This window comes from Amblyraja radiata, chromosome 2, assembly GCF_010909765.2.
Source record: "Amblyraja radiata isolate CabotCenter1 chromosome 2, sAmbRad1.1.pri, whole genome shotgun sequence".
Classification (NCBI taxonomy): Eukaryota; Metazoa; Chordata; class Chondrichthyes; order Rajiformes; family Rajidae; genus Amblyraja; species Amblyraja radiata.
Window position 1 is genome coordinate 127,618,907 of NC_045957.1, and position 23,913 is coordinate 127,642,819.

The 23,913-nt window shown below is 43.6% G+C and overlaps 1 protein-coding gene across 1 annotated transcript in view; it reads left to right on the forward strand.

Moving 5' to 3' along the window:
• plxdc2 (plexin domain containing 2) overlaps positions 1–22,902 on the forward strand; it is a 461,845-nt gene extending 438,943 nt beyond the window's left edge. The window contains exons 13-14 of the mRNA XM_033015387.1: positions 15,067–15,227; positions 19,928–22,902. Of these exons, the coding sequence (XP_032871278.1) occupies positions 15,067–15,227; positions 19,928–20,047 (281 nt within the window). The 3' untranslated portion in view covers positions 20,048–22,902. The remainder of the gene's footprint in view (positions 1–15,066; positions 15,228–19,927) is intronic.
• Positions 22,903–23,913: the final 1,011 nt, after the last annotated feature.

Sequence of the window (23,913 nt, forward strand, 5' to 3'; positions counted from 1 at the left end):
AGACTGATGTGAGGGTGGGGGGGAAGGAGGGAAGAAGAAAGGAAGAGGTGGAGCCAGTGGGCTGAGGGAGAGCTGAGAAGGGGAGGAGAAAGTAGGGACTACCTGAAATTAGAGGTCAATGTTCATACCGCTGGGGTGCAAACTGCCCAAGCGAAATATGAGGTGCTGCTCCTCCAATTTATGGTGGGCCTCACTCTGCCATGGAGGAGGCCCAGGACAGAAAAACATTTTTGGCCAGGTTTTTCAGTCACAGACAAAGGAGCAACAAAGAAACCTGCTCCAATATAAAGCCTTGCATTTTACACCAGTTTTATTCCAGCATCTGAAGCATAATCTCAATGCTTTATATAGTTTGAGCACCATCCAAAACCACAAGATATTGCAGAAAGTTGTGGACACAGCCCAGACCATCATACAAAACAACCTCCCATTGACTCCATCTACGCTTCATGCTTTGTTGGCAAGGCCGCCAGCATTATCAAAGACCAGTCTCACCCCGGTCACTCCCCCTTCTCCCCTCTCGCATCAGGCAAGAGGTACAGATGTTCGAAAATGCACACCTCCAGATTCAGGGACAGTGTCTTCCCAGCTGTTATCAGACAACTGGATGGTCCTCTCATCAGCTGGAGTGCGGTCCTGACCTCTCATCACTGGAGATCTTTGAACTACATTTAATTGGACTTTATCGAACTTCAATGTTATATCTTGCACTAAATGATGTATCCTTTATCTGTGCACTGTGGACCTTGGTACACGTGACAATAATAAATTAAGCTAAACTAAAAAATGGCAACTTAGTATTACAATGGTGGCTTTAACATAGAAAAATATTGCAAAACACTACACAGATTTGGATGCAGAGCAGTCTAGTTTAGCCTATGTCAATGCTGAAGGAATTAAACAGGTGGCAAAGAAACATAATTTGTAATGGAGAGGAAGGGGAAAGAGCACAGTAGGGGATGGAATGATCAACAGTGACAAATACAATGGCTTTGGTCTTCCTCATGCACTACTGAAAGGTGTTTTAAGTGCATGCATGTACAACGGCAAGGTTGCTGTGAAGAATGTGTAGACAACACACCTTGACCTGAATCATAACATGATCAATAATGCTGTTCCTTCACGGAATGCTCCTCAGCTCAGACGTTTATGTGGATCGGTTGCAGAGGAAGATAAAAGGCTTTGGTTATTCTGCTCCTTTGCAAGAAAGAAAACAATATGAGTCAGGAATGAAAAGTGACACTACCGGGGGTGCCATACGATTGGCGGCCTCGACAACAGTCTGTCTGTTTTTTCATTTTTTAGTGTGTTTTGAAAATTTGTTTTAATATTCTCTGGGTTGTTTTATGTGGGGGAGGGGGTCGGGGGTCGGGGGTCGGGGAAACTTTTTTTCAATCTCTTACCCTGCCGGAGATGCAATTGTTTTCCGGGTCATGTCTCTGCGGCCTAACATCTTGGAGCTGGAGGCCTCGCTCGGAACTGACTTTGAGCCCCACCGCAGGGCGTGGACTTACCATCGGAGCCAATCCCTTGCCTGGGATCGCTCCAACCGTGGCCTGCGGACTTTACCATCGAGTTCACAGTCTCGGGAGAGACCGTGGATGTCAGTAGCTCCAACGACGCTGAAGGTTCGACAAACCCCGACCCGGGGTCCGATTGTCCGGTGCGGGGGAGCTGAGATCCCCCCCCCGATGCGGAGCTGATCACCCCAAACGCCACCGGCTACGGGAGCTAAGATCGCCCCATCAACGGTAGCCTCGAGGCCCCCCGACCGCGGGAGAACAAAGAAGGGAAGAGATTTAACTTTATTTTCGCCTTCCATCACAGTGAGGAATGTGGAGGAGTCACTGTGGTGGATGTTTATGTTAAAATGTATTTTGTGTGTTTTGTTGCTTTTTATTTGTATGACCGACTTGGCAAATGAAATTCCTCGTATGTTGCAAAACATACTTGGCTAATAAAGTATTGTATTGTATTCTGAAGTCGGGTTCTATTGGCTACATTTGAACTTTGAGTTCATGGTCTAGGTCCAACAGCTGTCACTTTTAAAATTAATTTTTCACTTTTCTTATTGTTACAAGTAGAAACCCCATCAGCATTCTTCAGCATGCATACTGCTCTTGGATACCAATTTCATTACATCTTATTGTGGTACAAGTAATTGTTATTATAATTACTATGCAGAATTATATTTCTATTTCTCTGAGCGCATTTCTATACTATTGGGATCCCTGTATGAGAATCCAGTTCAAGGATCTGTCAGTATAACCTGGCAATGCATTTACATTTGAAAGAATTTGAAATTATATTAATGGCCTTTCCAAATACATTGGGTATTTGGTAAGATTACCAAGAATAATGGGCTTGATTTAGTTCATTAGCATAGACATTGTTGTATGTAGACCTGCAATGCTGGACAGTTGCAATTCCGTAGAGTCCAAAAATGGATTAATAGGAATAAATTGCGCAAGAGATCATCTCCAGATACAATCATACTAATTGCAAAATAAAATGATTGAATTGGAAAAGGCATGGACTTGATTAGCTGACTCGCCTCCTCCTATTTCATAAGAGAATATGAGTAGCATTCTCATCCAGGAGACTGAAATCAGTGGATAGCAGCACCATCTAAGGACTGGAAGCATTGCCTTTTAATTTCCATATGTTGCCTAATCTATTTCTCTTATATAACACGTAAGCAGCGACATTTATTGATGCCCCATTATTACAGACACACTGATAAATGGTTTCTTCAAGGGCAAAACACAAGGTGCGGGTTGAACCTAACGGGTCAGACAGCATCTTTGAAGGAAATGGACAGACAATGTTTCGGATCCGATTCAGATCTGAAACTTCATCTGTCCATTTCCTCCACAGATGCTGCCTGATCCACTGAGCTCCTCCAGCACTTGGTGTTTGTCTCAAGATTCTAAGCATCTGCGTCTGGGGGGAAGGATGGAGAATGGGATTAAGAGGGAGAGATAGATAAACTGGGAATCGACTCGATGGGTCAAATGGCCTAATTCTGCTAATGAAAAGTTCCTTGTGTCTCTCTGCTTTCTCCACTTCCTTTCTTTTATAATTTTAAAGCCATGTTTGACATCACTTTGCTGGAGAAAAGAGCTCCAGGCTGTTCATTCTTTCCTGTTGGTTGTGTCCTTCCTATTCCAGTAACAATCTTACAAGTCAATTCTGCACTCCCTCCAATGGAGAACTGGAGTAAGGGGAAAAAACACAAAAAATGCCCATTAAACTGACCAGCATTGCATATAGGACCAAAAGAATGGTATGTTAGCATTCATAGCAAAAGGATTTGAGTATAAGAGCAGGGAGGTTCTACTGCAGTTGTACAGGGTTTTGGTGAGACCACACCTGGAGTATTGCGTACAGTTTTGGTCTCCTAATCTGAGGAAAGATATTCTTGCCATAGAGGGAGTACAGAGATGGTTCACCAGACTGATTCCTGGGATGTCAGGACTTTCATATGAAGAAAGACTGGATAGACTCGGCTTGTACCCGCTAGAATTTAGAAGATTGAGGGGGGATCTTATAGAAACTTACAAAATTCTTAAGGGGTTGGACAGGCTAGATGCAGGAAGATTGTTCCCAATGTTGGGGAAGGCCAGAACAAGGGGTCACAGTTTAAGGATAAGGGGGAAATCCTTTAGGACTGAGATGAGAAAAACATTTTTCACACAGAGAGTGGTGAATCTCTGGAATTCTCTGCCACAGAAGGTAGTTGAGGCCAGTTCATTGGCTATATTTAAGAGGGAGTTAGATGTGGCCCTTGTGGCTAAAGGGATCAGGGAGTATGGAGAGAAGGCAGGTACAGGATACTGAGTTGGATGAACAGCCAGGATCATATTGAATGGCGGTGCAGGCTCGAAGGGCCGAATGGCCTACTCCTGCACCTATTTTCTATGTTTCTAAGTGCAGTCTAAAGTGAATTCAACATTCCCTCCCTCTGTTTGTATTTTGTTTCCCTTGAAATGAACACCAGTATTTTGGTTACAATTTATAGTGTTGCATTGGGACTTTTGGAGAGTTATGCATTTTCATTTTAAAAAAATGATTGTACTTCTACTTATTTTGTTTTTTTACATTAAAAGGAATAAATTGCCTTCCCATTCCTCATGGTATTAAAGAGACTGTCATACTATTGGTGATACTATTGGTCAAAAAAGAGCAACCCACATCAATCACACATTCCAGTACATGATCCAATCCCTGTGAATTACATGTATAGGAAGGAACTGCATGCAGATGGTGGTTTTAAACCGAAGATAGACAAATAAAAAAAGCTAGAGTGACTCAGTGGGACAGGCAGTATCTCTGGAGAGAAGGAATAGGTGATGTTTTGGGTAGAGACCCTTCTTTTGAAGAAACCCCACCTTTTCCTTTTTTACAGAGATACTGTCTGACCCACTGAGTTATTCCAGATTTGTGTGTCTACCCTGTGAATTACATCTCTTTAAGGAGACATCCCGGGACCTTTAAAAAATAGATGCTTTCTACATCTAAAACTCTTTTTAAGCTTTGAGTTCAATATCCCGAACATCCTCGTGATGAAAAATATTTTCCTCAACTCTTCTCTAAGCCTTTTACTTCTTCTTGGAGTGCAAATCATTAATGTACTATGTGAAATAGATACATAGACAATAGGTGCAGGAGGAGGCCATTCGGCCCTTCGAGCCAGCACCACCATTCAATGTGATCATGGCTGATCATCCACAATCAGTACCCCGTTCCTGCCTTCTCCCTATACCCCTTGATTCCACAAGCCCTAAGAGCTCAGTATAACGCTCTTTTGAATGCATCCAGTAAATTGGCCTCCACTGCCTTCTTAGGCAGAGAATTCCACAAATTCACAACTCTATGTGAAAGAGTTTTTCCTCATCTCAGTTCTAAATGGCCTACCCCTTAGTCTTTATCTGTGGCCCCTGGTACTAGACTCCCCCAACGTCGGGAACATGTTTCCTGCATCTAGCGTGTCCAATCCCTTAATCATTTTATATGTTTCAATTGCACTTCCTCTCATCCTTCTACATTCCAGTGAATACAAGCCCAGTCGCTCCATTCTTTCATCATATGCCAGTCCCGCCATCCCTCGTGAACCTACGCTGCACTCCCTCAATAGCAAGAATGTCCTTCCTCAAATTAGGAGACCAAAACTGCACACAATACTCCTGGTGTGGTCTCACCTGGGCCCTGTACAACTGCAGAAGGACCTCTTTGCTCCTATACAACTCCTCTCATTATGAAGGCCAACTTAATTAGCTTTCTTCACTGCTTGTTTTACCTGCATGCTTACTTTCAGTGATAGGTGTACTAAGACACCCAGGTCTTGTTGTACGTCCCCTTTTATCTAACCTGACACCTTCAGATAATAATCTGCCTTCCCGTTCTTGCCACCAAAGTGGATAACCTCACATTTATCCACAATATACTGCATCTGCCATGCATCTGCCCATTCACCCAACCTGTCCAAGTCACCCAGCAGCCTCATAGCATGCTCTTCACAGTTCACACTGCCACCCAGCTTTGTGTCATCTGCAAATTTGCTAATGTTCCTTTTAATTCAATCATGGGCCCCAATTGGAAACTATTTCCTTCTGCATGCTAATCTGGGAAACTTTGAACTTCTGCCCTCTGATTTTTTTACAATTTGGTGCTATCCTTTAGTTTATTCTACCATGTCTCCTGCATGAAATGAATGATGATAAATATGAACACTTTAGGAGGCATCTTATTAAACAAATTGCTTCTGAATGTCCACTGATATTATATTCACAGAACTGTCCATGTCTTCCCTTTCTGTTTATTCCCAAAAGGCTGGTTTCAGACTTTTTACACATTGTGCCAACTATATTTTGTGGCAGGGACTAGATCTAAATATATTGTGTAATCCAGTTGCTCATTTGTATTTCAAAATTCTTCCTTGCCTGTGCAGTTCTTTCTTTAAATGACATAAATAATATAAAAGGTCGCCAAATCAACTGCACTGCCTTTAATTTAAGAATGATATGGTGCATTAAGTTGTCAATATGATTCACCATGGTGCCTTCCTTTGCTAGTCATTTGCTTCTATTGTGCGATGGATAATCTACCTCATCTAAGTATTTCCTTTCCAGAAGCAGTAAATGATTTTGATGATTTTAAGCCGCCTTTTCATACGCAGTGAAAATAACCTGTAACTCTGGGCGGCACAGTGACGTAGCAGTAGAGTTGCTGTCTTACAGTGCCAGAGACCCGGGTTCAATCGTGACTACGGGTGCTTGTCAGTGTAGAGTTTGTATGTTCACCCTGTGAACTACGTGGTTTTCTCTGGGATCTCAGGTTTCCTCCCACACTCCAAGGCGTACAGGAGGTTAATTGGCTTGGTATAATTGTAAGTTGTCCCTACAAGAGGTATAATTGTAAGTTGTCCATAACAAGAGGATTTCATTCATAACAAGAGGAGTTCAGTATAGGGGTAGAGAGGTTCTTCTGCAGTTGTATAGGGCTCTGGTGAGACCACATCTGGAGTATTGTGTACAGTTTTGGTCTCCTAATTTGAGGAAGGACATCCTTGTGATTGAGGCAGTGCAGCGTAGGTTCACGAGATTGATCCCTGGGATGGCGGGACTGTCATATGAAGAAAGATTGAAAAGACTAGGCTTGTATTCACTGGAGTTTAGAAGGATGAGGGAGGCGCGGCGCGGCTCTGGCTGCAGCGGCTCTCCGGCAGTCCTGTTTGTTTTGTGTTTTTTGGGTTGTTTATTTTCGTTTTGGTTAGTCTAGTTTTGGTTTTTAGTTTATGTTTGGGGGGGGGGGGTTGAAACGGGGCTTGCTGTCTCTCCCTGCGGGGGAATGCGACTTTTATGTCGTATTCCCCTTCTCTGCCTCCGTCTGCGCTGAGGCCTAATGGCGGAGCTGGCGACCTCGAGGCTCAGGAGGCAGAGCCCGCCAGGACTCGCACTGAGCTCGCTCCCGTGAGGACGGCCCGGCTCGGGGCTGGAACAGGGCTTCCGTGAGGGGCTGTGACGCTACCGTGAGGGCGGCCTGGCCCGAGGAAGGAACGGTGCTCCCGTCGGAGTGGCCGAGCTCGGGGAGGTACGGCGTTCCCAACCCGAGGGAGGAGCGGCGCCCGGTCGGGGCGGCCCAGCCCGAGGGAGGAGCGGCGCCCGGTCGGGGCGGCCCAGCCCGAGGGAGGAGCGGCGCCCGGTCGGGGCGGCCCAGCTCGAGGGAGGAGCGGTGCCCGGTCGGGGCGGCCCAGCCCGAGAGAGGAGCGGTGCCCAGTCGGGGCGGCCCAGCCCGAGGGAGGAGCGGTGCCCGGTCGGGGCGGCCCAGCCCGAGGCTGAGACGGTAACGGCACTCACGTGAGGGCGATCCGGCTCGGGGCTGGAACGATGCTCCGGTGGCTTGCATGGTGTTCTGGCGGCGGTGGCCTGAGTCCGGGGTTCGGCCGCGGGCCAGCGGCTGCGTCAGCAGGACTGGTGAGCGGCAGCTTCGACCACCCCGGGCCACGGTGTTGAGCCGCGGGACAGGTTTTAACATCGCCCGGGGGGTATCGCCTCAGCGCAGAAGGAGAAGAGGAGGGAAGAGACTGGAGACCTAAGACTTTTGCCTCCATCACAGTTAGGAGATGTTGGGTGGACTCACTGTGGTGGATGTTAATATGTGTTTATTGTTGTTTTTTATTGTATTGTATTGTATGTATGACTGCTTCAATTTCGTTCAGACTTCGGTCTGAATGACAATAAAGGCTATCTAATCTAATCTAATCTAATCTAATCTTATAGAAACATATAAAATTATAAAAGGACTGGACAAGCTAGATGCAGGAAAAATGTTCCCAATGTTGGGTGAGTCCAGAACCAGGGGCCACAGTCCTAAAATAAAGGGGAGGTCATTTAAGACTGAGGTGAGAAAAAGCTTTTTCTCCCAGAGAGTTATGAATTTATGGAATTCCCTGCCACAGAGGGCAGTGGAGGCTAAAGCACTTGATGGATTTAAGAGAGAGTTAGATAGAGCTCTAGGGGCTAGTGGAGTCCAGGGATATGGGGAGAAGGCAGGCACGGGTTATTGATAGGGGAAGATCAGCCATGATCACAATGAATGGCGGTGCTGGCTCGAAGGGCCGAATGGCCTCCTCCTGCACCTATTTTCTATGTTTATATGTTTCTATGTTACTGTGTGTAAGATAGCATTAGTGTGCGGGGATCGCTGGTCGGCGCGGACCCGGTGGACCGAAGAGCCTGTTTCCACGCTGTGTCTCTAAACTAAACAAAACTAAACTAAAATAGTAAGATTCAATGAGAACTTACCAGTTTGAAGTTTGATCTGTATTTATGAGGAGTTACGATGAGGGATTACGTGAAGAACCCGCTCAGCGCGCATGCGCGGCATACTTCAAAGCAGCGGTGTGGAATCACAGATAGACACAGTTATTGAAATAAACATAGTAAAGAAAAGGAGACATCAGTTATCAGTTTGACCCATATTATTGAGGGTGGGAGCGGAGGGCACGTAATCCCTCATCGTAACTCCTCATAAAATACAGATCAAACTTCAAATTGGTAAGTTCTCGTTTAATCTTACTATTTTACTTCGGAGTCACGTGAGTGACTACATGAAGATTTTAAAGCTCTGTGATTTCAAACCGTGTAACAGTTATTACTTCACTCACTGCCGAAGTCCTTGAGGTCTGGAGCTGTGACCATGTTGTCCAGTCGCAATAGGTGTAGTGACTGGACCCTCTGTGCAGATACAATTGCCATCAACATGAGTGTTTTGAGCGTAGATTGTTCCAGGTTGAGGGATCCGGCTGGTGGCCATCCCCTGAGGTATGTCAGGACCACACTGACATCCCATATATGGGTGTACCTTGGTCTGGGGGTTAGAGTTGTAAATACCCTTCATTAGTTTGACCACTAGCGGGTGGGACACCATGGCCTGTTGTCCTGGAGCTTGTTTTAAATAGACAGACAGGGCACTTCTAGCTGTGTTGATGGCACTGTAGCTGAGTCCTTCATCGTGGTGAGGTTTGCCAGGAATTCCAGTACGTTGGTAACTGTAGCGGTTGAGTAGGTGGTCTCTGTATCCAAGCAGTACTTCTCCCACTTTTTGATGCTGGACAAGTACTGTTTTCTTGTGGATGTTCGGAGGGATGTCGTGGAGTAATGGGAACCATGGCTGTGTAGGCCAGTCGGGTACTATCAAAATACCTGAAGCAGAGTCCATTTGTATTTTGCGTAGTACACGGCTGATGAGGCAGAAGGGAGGAAATGCATAGAAGAAGAAATTTTCCCAATCCAGCGCGAACGCATCTACCGCAGCTGCCTCAGGGTCTGGTTCCCAAGCGACATACATAGGTACCTGGTGATTTAGCCTTGATGCAAATAAGTCGATATCTGGCGTGCCATATTGGCACTGTGGAGGGAGGGCCTGAACTCCCCCCTGCGAGAGCGCCCCTCACGCAGCGCATCTCGCTGGAGCACCTGCTCCAGGAGCTGCTCTATGCGGCTCAAGCGGCTGTCTTTCCCCCGTGCGGGTGGAGAGACGTCACTGTCCGACGAGTCGGAAACCACCGGCCGGACGCTTTTTCGGGTGGCTTTACATCCAGCCCGCTGCTCAGGTGCTAGCGGGGCTGGGTTCGGCATGGTGTCGGGGATGGCGGAGCGCCCGGTAAGCGGTCCTACCGCCTGTTGCTGCCCCCCCCCCAGATGGAACGCTCCTCCGTTGGAGTCGAGCGGGGGACAGGTTTGTTCAAGAGCCTTTTTGTTCTCTGCCTGTAAAACAAAGCAGAAGGCTCTCCTGTGAAAGAAACCCGACCTCAGGGTACCTACCTGACGGTCCGTCTTTCAATCTGTAGCGGGAGCGCCTGACTCCCGATGCGGCCGCTGTTGCACTGCTGAACGCAATGCTGCGCATGCGTGCTGAGCGGGCTCTTCACGTAGTCACTCACGTGACTCCGAAGTAAAATCACACAGCGTCTAGCAATGTCTTTACTCCCCAGCATGCCGTTGTTACTTGTACCCACACACAGACAGTCTTGTCCTGGTCCCAAAGTAAAATACCAGCAATGCTGGAAATATGAAGTAAAACAGAAACTGCTGGAAATCCTCAGTGGGCCAGGCAGCATCAATGACGAATGAAAGGTCATTGATCTGAAGCATTGACAATATTACTCTTTCCATCGTCTCTCTGTTGCTGTTTGTGAGCAGACTGAATATTCCCAAGCAGGACCTTGGACAGTTTTGTACAGGACTTTGGATAGTTCCTAGTTATTTGAATTTCTGCAAAGAAAATGTTTATCTTATCTGTTTATCTTCCTGCTTAATACAGTTGTGAATTTCTGAGTGCAAGATTTAGAAACATAGGAACATAGAAAATAGGTGCAGGAGTAGGTTATCCGGCTCTTCAAGCCAGCACCATCGTTCAATATGATCATGGCTGATCATTCAAAATCAGTACCTTGTTCATGCTTTCTCCCCATATCCCTTGATTCCATTAGCCCTAAGAGCTAAATCTTACTCTCCCTTGAAAACATCCAGTGAATCAGCCTCCACTGCTCTCTGTGACAGAGAATTCCACAGATTCACAACTCTCAGGCTGAAAAGGTTTCTCCTCTTCTCAGTTCTAAATTGCCTACCCCTTATTCTTAATCTGTGACCCCTGGTTCTGGACTCCTCCAACATCAGGAACGTTTGTCTCATAACATTGTGAGAATTTATGGGGAATGACTTTGCCACTAACAGTTGCGCTGCAGATGCCACCGCATGTGCCAGGTGTCTCGTGATGTGAGTGCATTGCAAGCAGCTACTTGCACTCACTGATCAAGGTAGTTTACGGTTTGATTCCTCCCAAGTATATTTTTTATGGACAAAGATAAATCATGTTGACATTATATGTACTGCTGGGACTAAAATCATCTGTTACAAGTAGATCCAATGAGTTCAGAATCCCTTGGCACAGTTCTTTGCAAAGGCGCTTATGATTTTAATTCAACAAAATGGCCAAAGGAAATCTCCCTGAGAGATTCCCTACATTTTGCAAAATGCAAGGTATGAGATGACAGTCTGACATTTACCACCTTAATTTTATCAAGCTAGTTTGGCACATTAACCACATGAAACATTGGCCAGAGGCCATGAAGCAGATTTTTTTCCAAAGCTGTAACCATGCTATAGATGTGGTTGCAATTATGTTTCTAATATCCTTCCACCAATAGTGCAGCATTGAAGATGCTTCAGCACCAAGCAGACTCCTGAGCATTATATTTTATCATATATCACACTTGCAAGTGCCTCATTGAGCAAATGACATTTATGGGTCAAGACGTTGAGTTAACATAAGAGTATTTTTTGTTAAGATGGTCTTTGTCCATCTGGTAAATTCCTTTCATTCATGGTAATTCATGGTACAGCTGACCTCAAAGACAGCTCCTCCAAATGTCTGTGGAATTGATTTCCCCGTTCCCAGCACATTAGAACACTAGAGGCATTGCTTTAAGGTCAGAGGGGTAAAGTTTAACAGAGATGTGCGGTGCAAGTTTTTTACACAGAGGATGATAGGGGCATGGAGCGCACTGCCAGGGAATGTGATGGAGCCAGATATGATAGTGGCATTTAAGAGGCTTCTAGATAGGCACATGGAAGTGCAAGGAATAGAGGTGATATGGATCATGTACAGGCAGACAAAATCAACTTAACTCGCCACCATATTCGGCACAAACATTGTGGGCCGAAGGGCCTGTTCCTGTGATGCACTGTTCTATGTTAAAACATGGATATAGAAAAACACCGCAGATGAACAGGTCCTTTGTCCACAATGTTTGTGTCGAACATGATGCTAAAATAAACTAAGCTCATCTGCTTGCACATAAATCAGATCCCTCCATTCCCTCCTCTTTCATGTTTAGGTTTAGGTTTATTATTGTCACGTGTACCAAGGAACAGTGAAAAATTTGGTTCTGCATCCAACCCAATCAAATCAATACTAAACATAAATACAATCAAGCCAATTTCAAGTACAATAGGTAGAGTGAAGGGAAAGATGTAGAGTGTAGAATATAGTTCAAGAAGGATTTGCAGCATACAACTGTTCTGATGTCATCAGATTGACACTCATCTATATAATATTAAAACTGTGTGTGTGTGTGTGTGTGTTTCTGCCTGTCTTGTGGTTGCCAGCCTGTGGGTGCCAGCCTTTGATTCGTTGCTACGCCAACACCAGACCCACAAACGCCCAGATTTTTTCCATTTCGGTAGAGATTTCACTTTTCATTCCAAGTATCCACTCCTCATTAAATTTCGTCGTGTTTATGTACACATTTTTAATAAAATCCTTCTCCTCCCCCCCACTCACTCATTTTGTTGCCTCCTGCTGGTCAGCGACCATAACGGCTGCTGGCGCCCGCATCTCGCCTCAAAGACGCCATTTAAAAACAGCCGCACTGCTGAGTGCTCGAATCTTCAGTTGGAGGACCACGTCTCCCATGGGGGCTACGGGTAGGGAACGGCTGCGTTGGGGGCGCAGACCCAACGGGTCTGCACTTGGTCTAGTTAATCTATAAATATTCCAAAATATCACCAAAAAAAATTCAATATTTTTGGATATTTATCTGATTGGATCATCATGCAATTAATTTCTCTGGGGTTTATAGTTTACAAAGCTGTAATAATAGGAGCTTGACGAATACACCTTATGCCACAATGTGACACTCGCAGGGTTTGTACAACATAATTAATTCATAGGCACCTGTAGATTTCATATCGGTTTCAGTGCAGTGCTGATCTACTATCTACAGGTCCCTCACTGGTAACCTTGGATTATCCTTGATCGGACTTTGTTGGCTTTACCTTGCACTAAATGTTATTCCCTTATAATGTAGCTATACGCTGTAAATGTATCGATTGTAGTCATGTATTGTCTTTCGACTGACTGGATAGCAAGCTTTTTACTGTACCTCGGTACACGTGACAATAAAATAAACTAAACTGATTCATTTGGCTTCTGCTGAATAAGACTTCAATCTAACAATCTGCCCGCACGTGATCCATAGCAACATACATAGAAACATAGAAAAAAGGTGCAGTAGGAGGCCATTCGGCCCTTCGAGCCAGCACCGCCATTCATTGTGATCATGGCTGATCGTCCCCTATCAATAACCCGTGCCTGCCTTGTCCCCATATCCCTTGACTCCACTAGCCCCTAGAGCTCTATCTAACTCTCTCTTAAATCCATCCAGTGATTTGCCCTCCACTGCCCTCTGTGGCAGGGAATTCCATAAATTCACAACTCTCTGGGTGAAAAAGTTTTTTCTCACCTCAGTCTTAAATGACCTCCCCTTTATTCTAAGACTGTGGCCCCTGGTTCTTAACTCGCCCAACATTGGGAACATATTTCCTGCATCTAGCTTGTCCAGTCCTTTTATAATTTTATATGTTTCTATAAGATTTTCCCCTCATCCTTCTAAACTCCTTGAATACAAGCCTAGTCTTTTCAATCTTTCCTCATATGACAGTGATCAATCTCGTGAACCTACGCTGCACTGCCTCAATCACAAGGATGTCCTTCCTCAAATTAGGAGACCAAAACTGGTCCAGTCCCTGCATATCCATGTGCCAATCTGAAAGCCTCTTCAATGCCCCTGTCGTATCTTCCTCCATCATCACCCGCAGCAGCGTATTCCTGGCACAATCACCCTCCACTGGTAAACTCCACATTGAGACCAACTCCCACACAGAGCGGTTGAATGATGATATTTGTCACTCTGTACACAGTCGATGAGATCAGTCACACTGCACATCTCAGATCTTTGGAGAGCTCATGTGCACCCAAGTCTAATTTACCCTTTGGAGCAGGTAGCTGCAGCCAAGCGTATTAACCCCTCTAATTCCATGCACAATATTGGACATATTCAGCTGTTCAGATGCCATATACGGAGATCAGAAGAAGGTTAACACTTCAGGTCATTGCCTTATTCTGTTATGACAAAGGGTGATTGACTTGAAATATTGAGCATCTCACTTTCTCCACATGGATGCCGCCTGAGCTGCTGTGTATTTCCAGCATTTTCAATTGTCATTCCAGACTTCAAGCATCTTCAATATTTTGCTTTGATAAAGTCTTTAATATCAGCTTGCACAAGAAGAAACTCAAAAAAATGGCTTCAAAGCTGAATGTTCTACGGAATGGTCTACGGAAGTTAAATCGTATACATTTTTTCATTAATCTAAGTTACAGAGAAAGGTTGAACAAGTTAGGGCTTTATTATTTGGAGCGCAGAAGGTTAAGGGGGGACTTGATAGAGGTTTTTAAAATGATGAGAGGGATAGACAGAGTTGACGTGGAAAAGCTTTTCCCACTGAGAGTAGGGAAGATTCAAACAAGGGGACATGACTTGAGAATTAAGGGACTGAAGTTTAGGGGTAACATGAGGGGGAACTTCTTTACTCAGAGAGTGGTAGCTGTGTGGAATGAGCTTCCAGTGAAGGTGGTGGAGGCAGGTTCGTTTTTATCATTTAAAAATAAATTGGATAGTTATATGGATGGGAAAGGAATGGAGGGTTATGGTCTGAGCGCAGGTATATGGGACTAGGGGAGATTATGTGTTCGGCACGGACTAGAGGGGTCGAGATGGCCTGTTTCCGTGCTGTAATTGTTATATGGTTATATGGTTATATGGTTATATGGTTTGCATTCAGATCAATCCGCAGTTGTACCAAACTTGTCAGTCTTGATTTCTCCTCATTTGAGGGCAGCAGTTTTCCAGAATGTGATTTGTTGTGTAGAGACAAAAGAGGAGGTTGCCAGCTGCATGGAGGACAGAGATGTGTGGTGCGTCCGTCCCCGTGCCTGTCGGAAACTAGCACCACTGCGTCGCTAATGTTTCCAACGATGATGATGATTTAAACTTATCCACGCTACATCCATGCAAATGGTACTAGCTTATATGGGTCATTTTTGTCGGAATGGATGAGCTGGGCTAAAGATCCTTTTTCCATGCTGAATGACTCCATGACATCTTGGTCACATATTTTGGTGAACGTTATTACATTTTTCTTCTGTCTGCTCTTCCAGCTTCAACGGCAGACAGCACTGCAGAAAAGAAAGGAGACACTGTACACACTGGGCTGATTGTGGGAATCCTCCTGGTGATCATCATTGCTATAGCAGCCGTCCTTGTGACCTTTTATATGTACCATCATCCAACATCGGCAGCAAGTCTCTTCTTCATTGAGGTAAACTTGTTAAACATTAAGGAACCACATTAGTGTTTAATTTGTTTCAATTCATTTTTTAATTGTCTACTTTGATAAAATTGAGTGTTTAAGAAGGAACTGCAGATGCTGGAAATCGAAGGTACACAAAAATGCTGGAGAAACTCAGCGGGTGCAGCAGCATCTATGGAGCGAAGGAAATAGGCAACGTTTCGGGCCGAAACCCTTCTTCAGACTGATGGGGGGTGGTGGGGAGAAGAAAGGAAAAAGAAGGAGGAGGAGGAGGAGCCCGAGGGCTGAGGAAGGGGAGAAGGCAGCAAGGGCTAACAAAATTGGGAAATTCAATGTTCATGGCATGAACATCGAATGTATCGTATGATGGCATCGTATGCCTCCTCCTCCTTTTTCCTTTCTTCTCCCCGCCACCCCCCATCAGTCTGAAGAAGGGTTTCTGCCCGAAACGTTGCCCATTTCCTTTGCTCCATAGATGCTGCTGCACCCGCTGAGTTTCTCCAGCATTTTTGTGTGCCTTTGATAAAATTGAGCACTGGTAGGAATTTCAAACTTCCTTTTACACTTTTGCTCTTCTTATGGTTGACGCTTAATAAAGATGACTCAATGTGCACCCTTTCACAACAATTGCAGCAAAATGCACATAAGCTCCTGGATACAGAGATAGTAGGTTTAAGTGCCATTTCTCTCTCACATTGATGACCCTAAATGTTGTGTGTCCATTCTCTCCACAGATGCTGCCTGACCTGTTGAGCTCCTCCAGCCCCTTGTGTTTTGCTCCAGGTTCTAGCATCTGCAGTTTCTTGTGCCTCCTGATCTGGATATAATAGAATGGGCTTGAATCTGACCTCCAGCTCAGCTCTGGCATCTGTGATTCAATGCAGGGGCACACAGGTTGGGTGGCACGGTGGTGTAGCGGTAGATTTGCTGCCTTACAGAGCTTACAGCTCCAGAGACCCGGGTTCAATCCCGACTGGGGGTGCTGTCTGTATGGAGTTTATACATTCTCTGGCTTTAACCGGTCGACGGATACGGTGTCAGTTTTTCCGTTCCGATAGATCACAATACTTTTGACTAGGCATTGGATGATTTGGTAAGGGCCATCTTATGCTGGCTGAAGTGATCGGCAGACGGGTTGTGTCGGACCAAAACGTGTGCAGCGTTGGAGGTCAGCAGACACGTAGACCACAGCAAGTGTTCGTCATGTCGGTGTTGGCATGAGTAGCTGCATAGTTTGTTCGATCGATGTACCTGCTTGGACCAGTCTGTGGGGATTGGTTCGACAAATTCGCTGGGCAGCTTCAGAGTTGTGCCATAAACCATATACGCCGATGAACATCCAAGGTCTGCTGTCACCGCCGTACGAATGCCAAGCAGAAGCAGAGGCAATCGTTCACTCCAGTCTCCTCCGGCTGCCAGAGCAGCGTTCAACTGGCGATGGTACCGTTCACTCAGGGCGTTCACTTGTGGATGATACGCAGTCGTTCGAATCCGGTTCGTACCCAAGAGGTCAGTTAGTGTTTGAACAGCGCAGATTTGAATTGCCGTCCTTGATCTATTGTGATCGTACTTGGGACCCCAAAGACCGAAATCCATCGGTCAACGAAAGCGCGGGCTATTGTTTCCGCTGAAATGTTGATGACTGGGATAGCATCTTGCCATCTTGTGAACCGGTCTTCACAAGTGAGCAGATATGTGTAGTTTCTTGACGGTGGGAGTGGGCCGCCCAACTCCAGGTGCACGTGCTCAAAACGGGTGTTCGGTACAGGAAACTCATCCAAAGGGGTCCTACTGTACCTGGAGATCTTGGATTGTTGACACGGTAGACAAGTCTTCACCCACAATCCAACGTCACGCTTGAAGAAAGGCCAGATGAAATGTTCGGAGATTAGTTTTATCGTAGCGTTCTTGCCCGGATGTGATAAGTTGTACAGCGTGCTGAAAACTTCTCGACGCATCGTCCTAGGCACAAACGGCCTTGGTTTGCCAGTGGAAGTGTCACATATGATGGTTTCTCTCATGTCACCGATAGGTACATCTTCAATTTTAGGGCTGCATGCGTCCGTTGGTAATGGCTAAGATCGGGATCTGTAAGCTGCGCGCGAGCCATGGCATAAAAATCGATGAGTGTGGCTGCATTCAGAGCATCCACCTCCAGTCTTGATAGGGTGTCGACAACCGGATTTGCTTTTCCTTGTATGTGCCTGATGTCACTGGAGAATTGCAGAACAAAGTCCAAGTGGCAGTGAATAGCTCCCCGCACTTGTACGAATAGTATATTTGAGCCGTTGGTGATCTGTTCAAATAGTGAAGGGACGGCCTTCCAACAGTTGGCAGAAATGCTTGAAGGCAAGGTACACAAGCCAAAAGTTACAGGATTTATCAGTGTGTATATTGCAGCATTTCTAACATTGATATTGAAATGATAATCCTGTTTCACTGATCAACACTTGAACCAGCTGTAATCTCTCCTGCGGCTCTGGAAAAAAAGATTCCCTTTGATACAGCTGCTTTCAAATTTATTTCAGGGCATCTTATTCTACAATCAATGAAGTATATTTGAAGTTAGTCACTGATAAAATATCTCAAATACAGCGGCTACGAAGATCAGAAAAGCCACATATGCTGGAAAGTTTCAAATGAAAACTGAAAATGCTGGAAGCGGGTCAGGAAAAATCTTTCTATAGCAAAACCGAGTTAATTTTATAGCTATTCAGCAGTAATTTAATAGAGACTTTATTCCCCTGTGCACGGGAGGCTAAGGGGTGATCTTATAGAGATGTATAAGGGGAACAGAATATTTTACCTAGAGTAGGGGAATCATGAATCAGATGACATAGGTGAGAGGACAAAGATTTAACAGGAACGAGACTAGATTGTAGAGTAAGATGCCACAAAAATTAAGAACTAGAAGGCATTGGTTTAAGATGAGAGGGGAAAGATTTAATAGGAAGCTGAGGAGCAACCCTTTCACACCGAAGGTGGTGGGATATGGAATGATCTGCTAGAGGAGGTAGTTGAGGCAAGTACAATAATAAGATTTAAAAGACATTTGGACAGGTACATGAATAGAACTCTGGAGGAATATGGGCCAAACACAGGTAAGTGGATGGGGATCTGGGTCTTGGCCAATATGAATGAGTTGGGCCAACGCGTCTACTTATGTACTGTATGATTCCAGAACTCTATAACTGAGGCATACTTTGAAGACAGATTATAAAAGGCCATTTTCAAGTTAGAAACTGTAACTCGGTGAAAGGCCTCAGTAGTCAATTCTGGAACCTTAGCTTTTTACCACCCGAATCAATGACCAAGGGACCATGCAGTAATTAAAGTTTAAATCAATAGAAAATGAATGATTTGAATTGTTTTGTGATTAGAATGCTAACCATTCACAGCAGGTTAGCATTATGAAGTCTTTTCTACCATCACGAGCCATGTAAGTTAGACATTCTGCTTCTCAGTCCTAGAACAAGCTGGTTAAATAGATTGCCATACCAGATCACTCAAGAATATCCTCCAGGACTGAGCATAAAATTCAAGTTTTACTTTGAAATGTGAATAACTAGATTTGTAACCAACCACCGCTGTGCTACTCAGATGTCTATCTGCTTTCTTCAACTTCATTTTAAGCTTTAAACACCACCTCACTTTTAGTTTAGAGGTGCAGCACAGAAACAAGCCTTTTGGCCCACCGAGTCCACGCCGACCAACAATCCCCGTACTCAAACACTATTCTACACACAAGGAACAATTTACAATATTTACTGAAGCTAATTAACCAACAAACCTTTTGAGTGTTGCAGGAAACCAGAGCACCCGGACCCACGTGGTCACCAGGGAGAACATACAAACTCTGTACAGACAGCACCCATAGTCAGGATCGAACCTGCGTCTCTGGCGCTAAGAGTTTTAATTTCAGTTCGGTTTATGTATTCAGTCACATGTATCGCGGTACAGTGAAAAGATTTTGTTGCGTGCCAACCAGTCAGCAGAAAGACAAACATGATTACAATCAATCCAATTACATAGAAACATAGAAACATAGAAAATAGGTGCAGGAGTAGGCCATTCGGCCCTTTGAGCCTGCACCGCCAATCAATATGATCATGGCTGATCCTCCAACTCAGTATCCTGTACCTGCGTTCTCTCCATACCCCCTGATCCCCCTAGCCACAAGGGCCACATCTAACTCCCTCTTAAATATAGCCAATGAACTGGCCTCAACTACCTTCTGTGGCAGAGAATTCCAGAGATTCACCACTCTCTGTGTGAAAAATGTTTTTCTCATCTCGGTCCTAAAAGATTTCCCCCTTATCCTTAAACTGTGACCCCTTGTCCTGGACTTCCCCAACATCGGGAACAATCTTCCTGCATCTAGCCTGTTTACAGTGTATAGATTACAGTGTATAGATACATGATAAGGGAATAACGTTTAGTGATCTGAGAGGAGTTTAAGAAGATCATAGTTAAAATAAGAAATGTTGCTGTAGGAATGGATTTTTAAGAGTGTGGAACGATTATATGATTGTCGATCTGTTTCTGTGGATAGGAGAGGTTGTTGCCTGTGTTGGGCACCATCTTGGACAGCAACTCTACCGCTGTGCCACCGTGCTGCCCAACTTGGCCTGGATATCTGCAACTTTCTATTTGGAGTCACTTGCTTTATGCCGCAGTGTCGGTGCTAACTTACTTGTCATTTCTTGCAGCGTCGCCCAAGTCGATGGCCTTCAATGAAGTTCAGACGGGGCTCTGGTCATCCTGCTTATGCTGAAGTGGAGCCCGTTGGGCAGGAAAAAGAAGGCTTTATTGTGTCTGAACAGTGCTGAAACGGAGAAACAAACAGTGCACCAGTGCTGGCCCCAGGATGGGGGCTAATCCTTTGAAGTGGATGAAGAAACAAGCTGAAGCCCATTATCCACAAAATAACTACTTCTGGATCAGCTCAAATTAAGAAAGATCAACATTTTCATCCACAAAGTCACCACTCCATAGTCTTCAGTAGCCCAGCGGACTTCACCAGAGTTTCAAAGCAAAACAGTGCAGCATTCCTGTTTGGCAATTGTGGAATTGGATGAGCACTAGTGACATACGCAAACCGCAAAAGTGAAGAACAAATTCACTCCATCAAATTACTTCCCTGGAAAAGGAGAATGCTCACTTATCTGTGTTGCAAATATAGTTACAAGCATGTGTTGACCAATCATCAATCAGAGAGAGTCATTGATTGTCATTCACTTCAGCATTTATAGTGATTCACAAAATGTGTGTACATTAAGAATGCACTGACATCAGTTGGTGAAAATATGGTGGATGTGTGTATTTCCTTTGCAATAATTTCTAATGGCTTAGTTGGTTTTAGTATCTGCGATTCACTACTGTTTGATTTATTTTCTGTAGATGAAATATAATGTGTGGAATTTAATATCCCAGTCTACAGAATTCTGCTGGAAAAGGGTTGGGAAATAATACAAGACAGAATGATTTGTTTAACATTTTACAAAATGCAAATGTTACTTTTTTTTTTCTTGAATTTACTATGTTTTCCTCAGTAACTTTTATACATTCCTAATGTACACTTAAGTTATCAACAGTTTCAATAGTATCTCCAAAATATTATATACGCAACAAGATAACATTGGTTTCAGATTGCTGAGCGATTTGTAAGATTTGTGTTGCTTAATTTGCTCCAAATGTGCAATACGTCATCTTTTGGATCAAAAAGGCAGTGAAACTGAGAAGGTTTAAGCAACCTACTGGAAACCAAATTCTGGGGAACATTTTGCACATCCTACTGGTTCTGTTGTGTAGTGGATGCATTAGTTAAATAGATGAATATATTTTGTTTCTTGATAGTTTACACAAGACAGGTTCTTGTGCTCCAGATTGTGAAAAAATATAAAAGTGTATTTTTTTTTCCATCCATAAGAAGAGTGTAACATGAACTACCTTATACTTCAAATGGGATTTTAAATTGTAATGTCGTCTAGAGTGCTGTTTGATATTAGAAAGCATTTTCATTGATGGCAAAGGACTGTCACTTTTAACTGGCTTTACTGAAATGGACTGTTTGCTTACTTTGGATTTTTGTGCTGTAAGAGTAGTTTGTCATGAATAAATTCAGGTAAGTATTCATAAATAAAATCTTTATTAATAAACTTTTTTCATTCCTCCAAGTAAATGCACTTGTAAGTATTAATGCCAATGGCAGATTCAGATCTAATTTCAGGTAATTGATTTATTTCTGTTTGCCGACACCCCAGTGAACAAACAATAAATAATTCACTTCAATTAATGTGTCATTAGTGCAAAAGCAATGGAATTATTTTTCAAAAAAATGTTTATGTAAAAGCATTAAATAGGAGTAAAAGCTTGTTCAGTTGGACTCGACCTGAAACAATCATGAACACTGCTGCAAAATGTGCTTCTAGCCATCATCACTGATGATCTTAACTCTATTAAAGTGGTTTTCAACATTTTTCAATGAAAATTAGGGGCTGGAATGGAAAATATTTGTGGTTACTCAAGGCTGATATGCTGCCACTGCTGTTAAATTAGAAATTAATGCAGAAAATACCAAGTTTAATGTTGGACAGCTAAGCATGCATGTAATCAATACATACAAGAGCAAATATTGGAAGAGTTCTTCTAACTTCTGAGTTTTATCTTGGGAAGATAAATATGAAAACCCACAAAGGCAGGTATAATTAATGGGTGATATGATGGATGGAAATTGTGTTGAGTGGAATTATTTGCCCTCCATTTTTATCATCAGAATTCACGTGTGATTGTGACACTGAGAATAAGTGCATTTGGATATTAATATATTAGGACTTGGACCATTATTTGATATGAAGCGATAACATTGTACAATCAGCACAGAAGAACTTTAGTTACAATAAAATGCACACATTATAATCACAAATAAAAGCAAACAGCCACAAGCAGATTTACATTATAAAGGAAGGTTTACATAAAGCTAAATTCAGAGTTTAGAGTAAATTAGAGTTCATGTTCAGTAGTTACATTGTGGGCCGAAGGGCCTGTTCCTAAGCAGTACTGTACTATCTTGTAAATTAGATCCGATCACTCTTGTGTCACTTCTTCTGCCTGGTTTTCACAGTCCCTTTGAAAAGTGATGCCTGATTTCAATAATGCCCCATCCAGAGAGATAATCTTGGGCTTATGACTTTATCGTGCTTCTTTGTGCCAGCATTTTAGGGCAACTTCCTAAAATAAACAGCAGTGTTTCGTGTAGAAGACTGCATCATGTGCATTGGTTCTTCACACATTTACGTACCCAAAGAAAGCATGCATTAAAAGATTTTAAGAAGAGAGCAGTAAAAATACTGGGCATATATTGTTGTCAAATTAATTTGAAATCCGGTCATTTTTACAGTACATTAAGACAGCATCCTGGTATTTAAAATGTATCCATTGATGGGATTCTAAGTCCTCCATCCTTCATATTTGTTAATTATCTTTTTTTTCTTGTGGAACAAAAGTTCAATGTCATGAATCATTTTATTTGCACTTGTTCTGATTGTTCCCAGGTTATTATTGTCACCACAATAATTTTATTCTTTAAGTTTTGCAATATCATCTTAGATTTTAAATGTGAGGAATGTTCTAATGAATGAATCTTAAGATTAGTCTCGGGTTTCTATTAAATGCCATTGCTACCAGAATTTTGAGCTTAATGGACCTATTAATGGACAACTATCCATAGCTCTTGAATGTGCTAACCCATCAGCGATATAATCAGATAAGTATAAAATCTCTGATCCTCTTTGTGACGAACCAATTTAAATTGGTTAAAATGATTTATAGGCTCTGACTAAAATTATATAATCAATTACATATAAATAAAATATTGTGGCGTCAGCCTAAACACGGGCCACTCATGCTCGAACCCTCGTCAGGAGATACGAGGGCGGGCACGTGACGTCATGGGCTAGAGGGAGTGTCCTGGTACTAAAGGTATCTCACCGCAAGACCTTGATGAGTCGACAGGTAGCTGAGCCCGAGATAACAACCTCGCTCAGCTACAGCAACATTGTATTATAGTTAGCGCACCACCTAACGTGTCACCACTGAATAAATGACTCTTTGAACCGGACTGACGTCTCACCTTTATTCAGCACGTATGGTGCCGCTACATATAACATATAACAATTACAGCACGGAAACAGGCCATCTCGGCCCTACAAGTCCGTGCCGAACAACTTTTTTCCCTTAGTCCCACCTGCCTGCACTCATACCATAACCCTCCATTCCCTTCTCATCCATATGCCTATCCAATTTATTTTTAAATGATACCAACGAACCTGCCTCCACCACTTCCACTGGAAGCTCATTCCACACCGCTACCACTCTCTGAGTAAAGAAGTTCCCCGTCATGTTACCCCTAAACTTCTGTCCCTTAATTCTGCTACAATATTAAAATTTTAAATGTTTTCATACTATCCATCATTTGGGTTGGTTATACTTTGAATTGGAACACCATTCTTCCTGCTTGGTGCCAATAAGCAACAGCAAACCCAGGGATCTCCTCAGCCCGAGGTAATGTTTGAAGCTACCCAAGATAATACATTCTAATTCCTGACTTGATTACTGTCTTGTTGCATATGTTTATTGCACACAACATGTAAAACGTTTTAACATTCATTTCATATGCCAAATATCTTAGTAATTT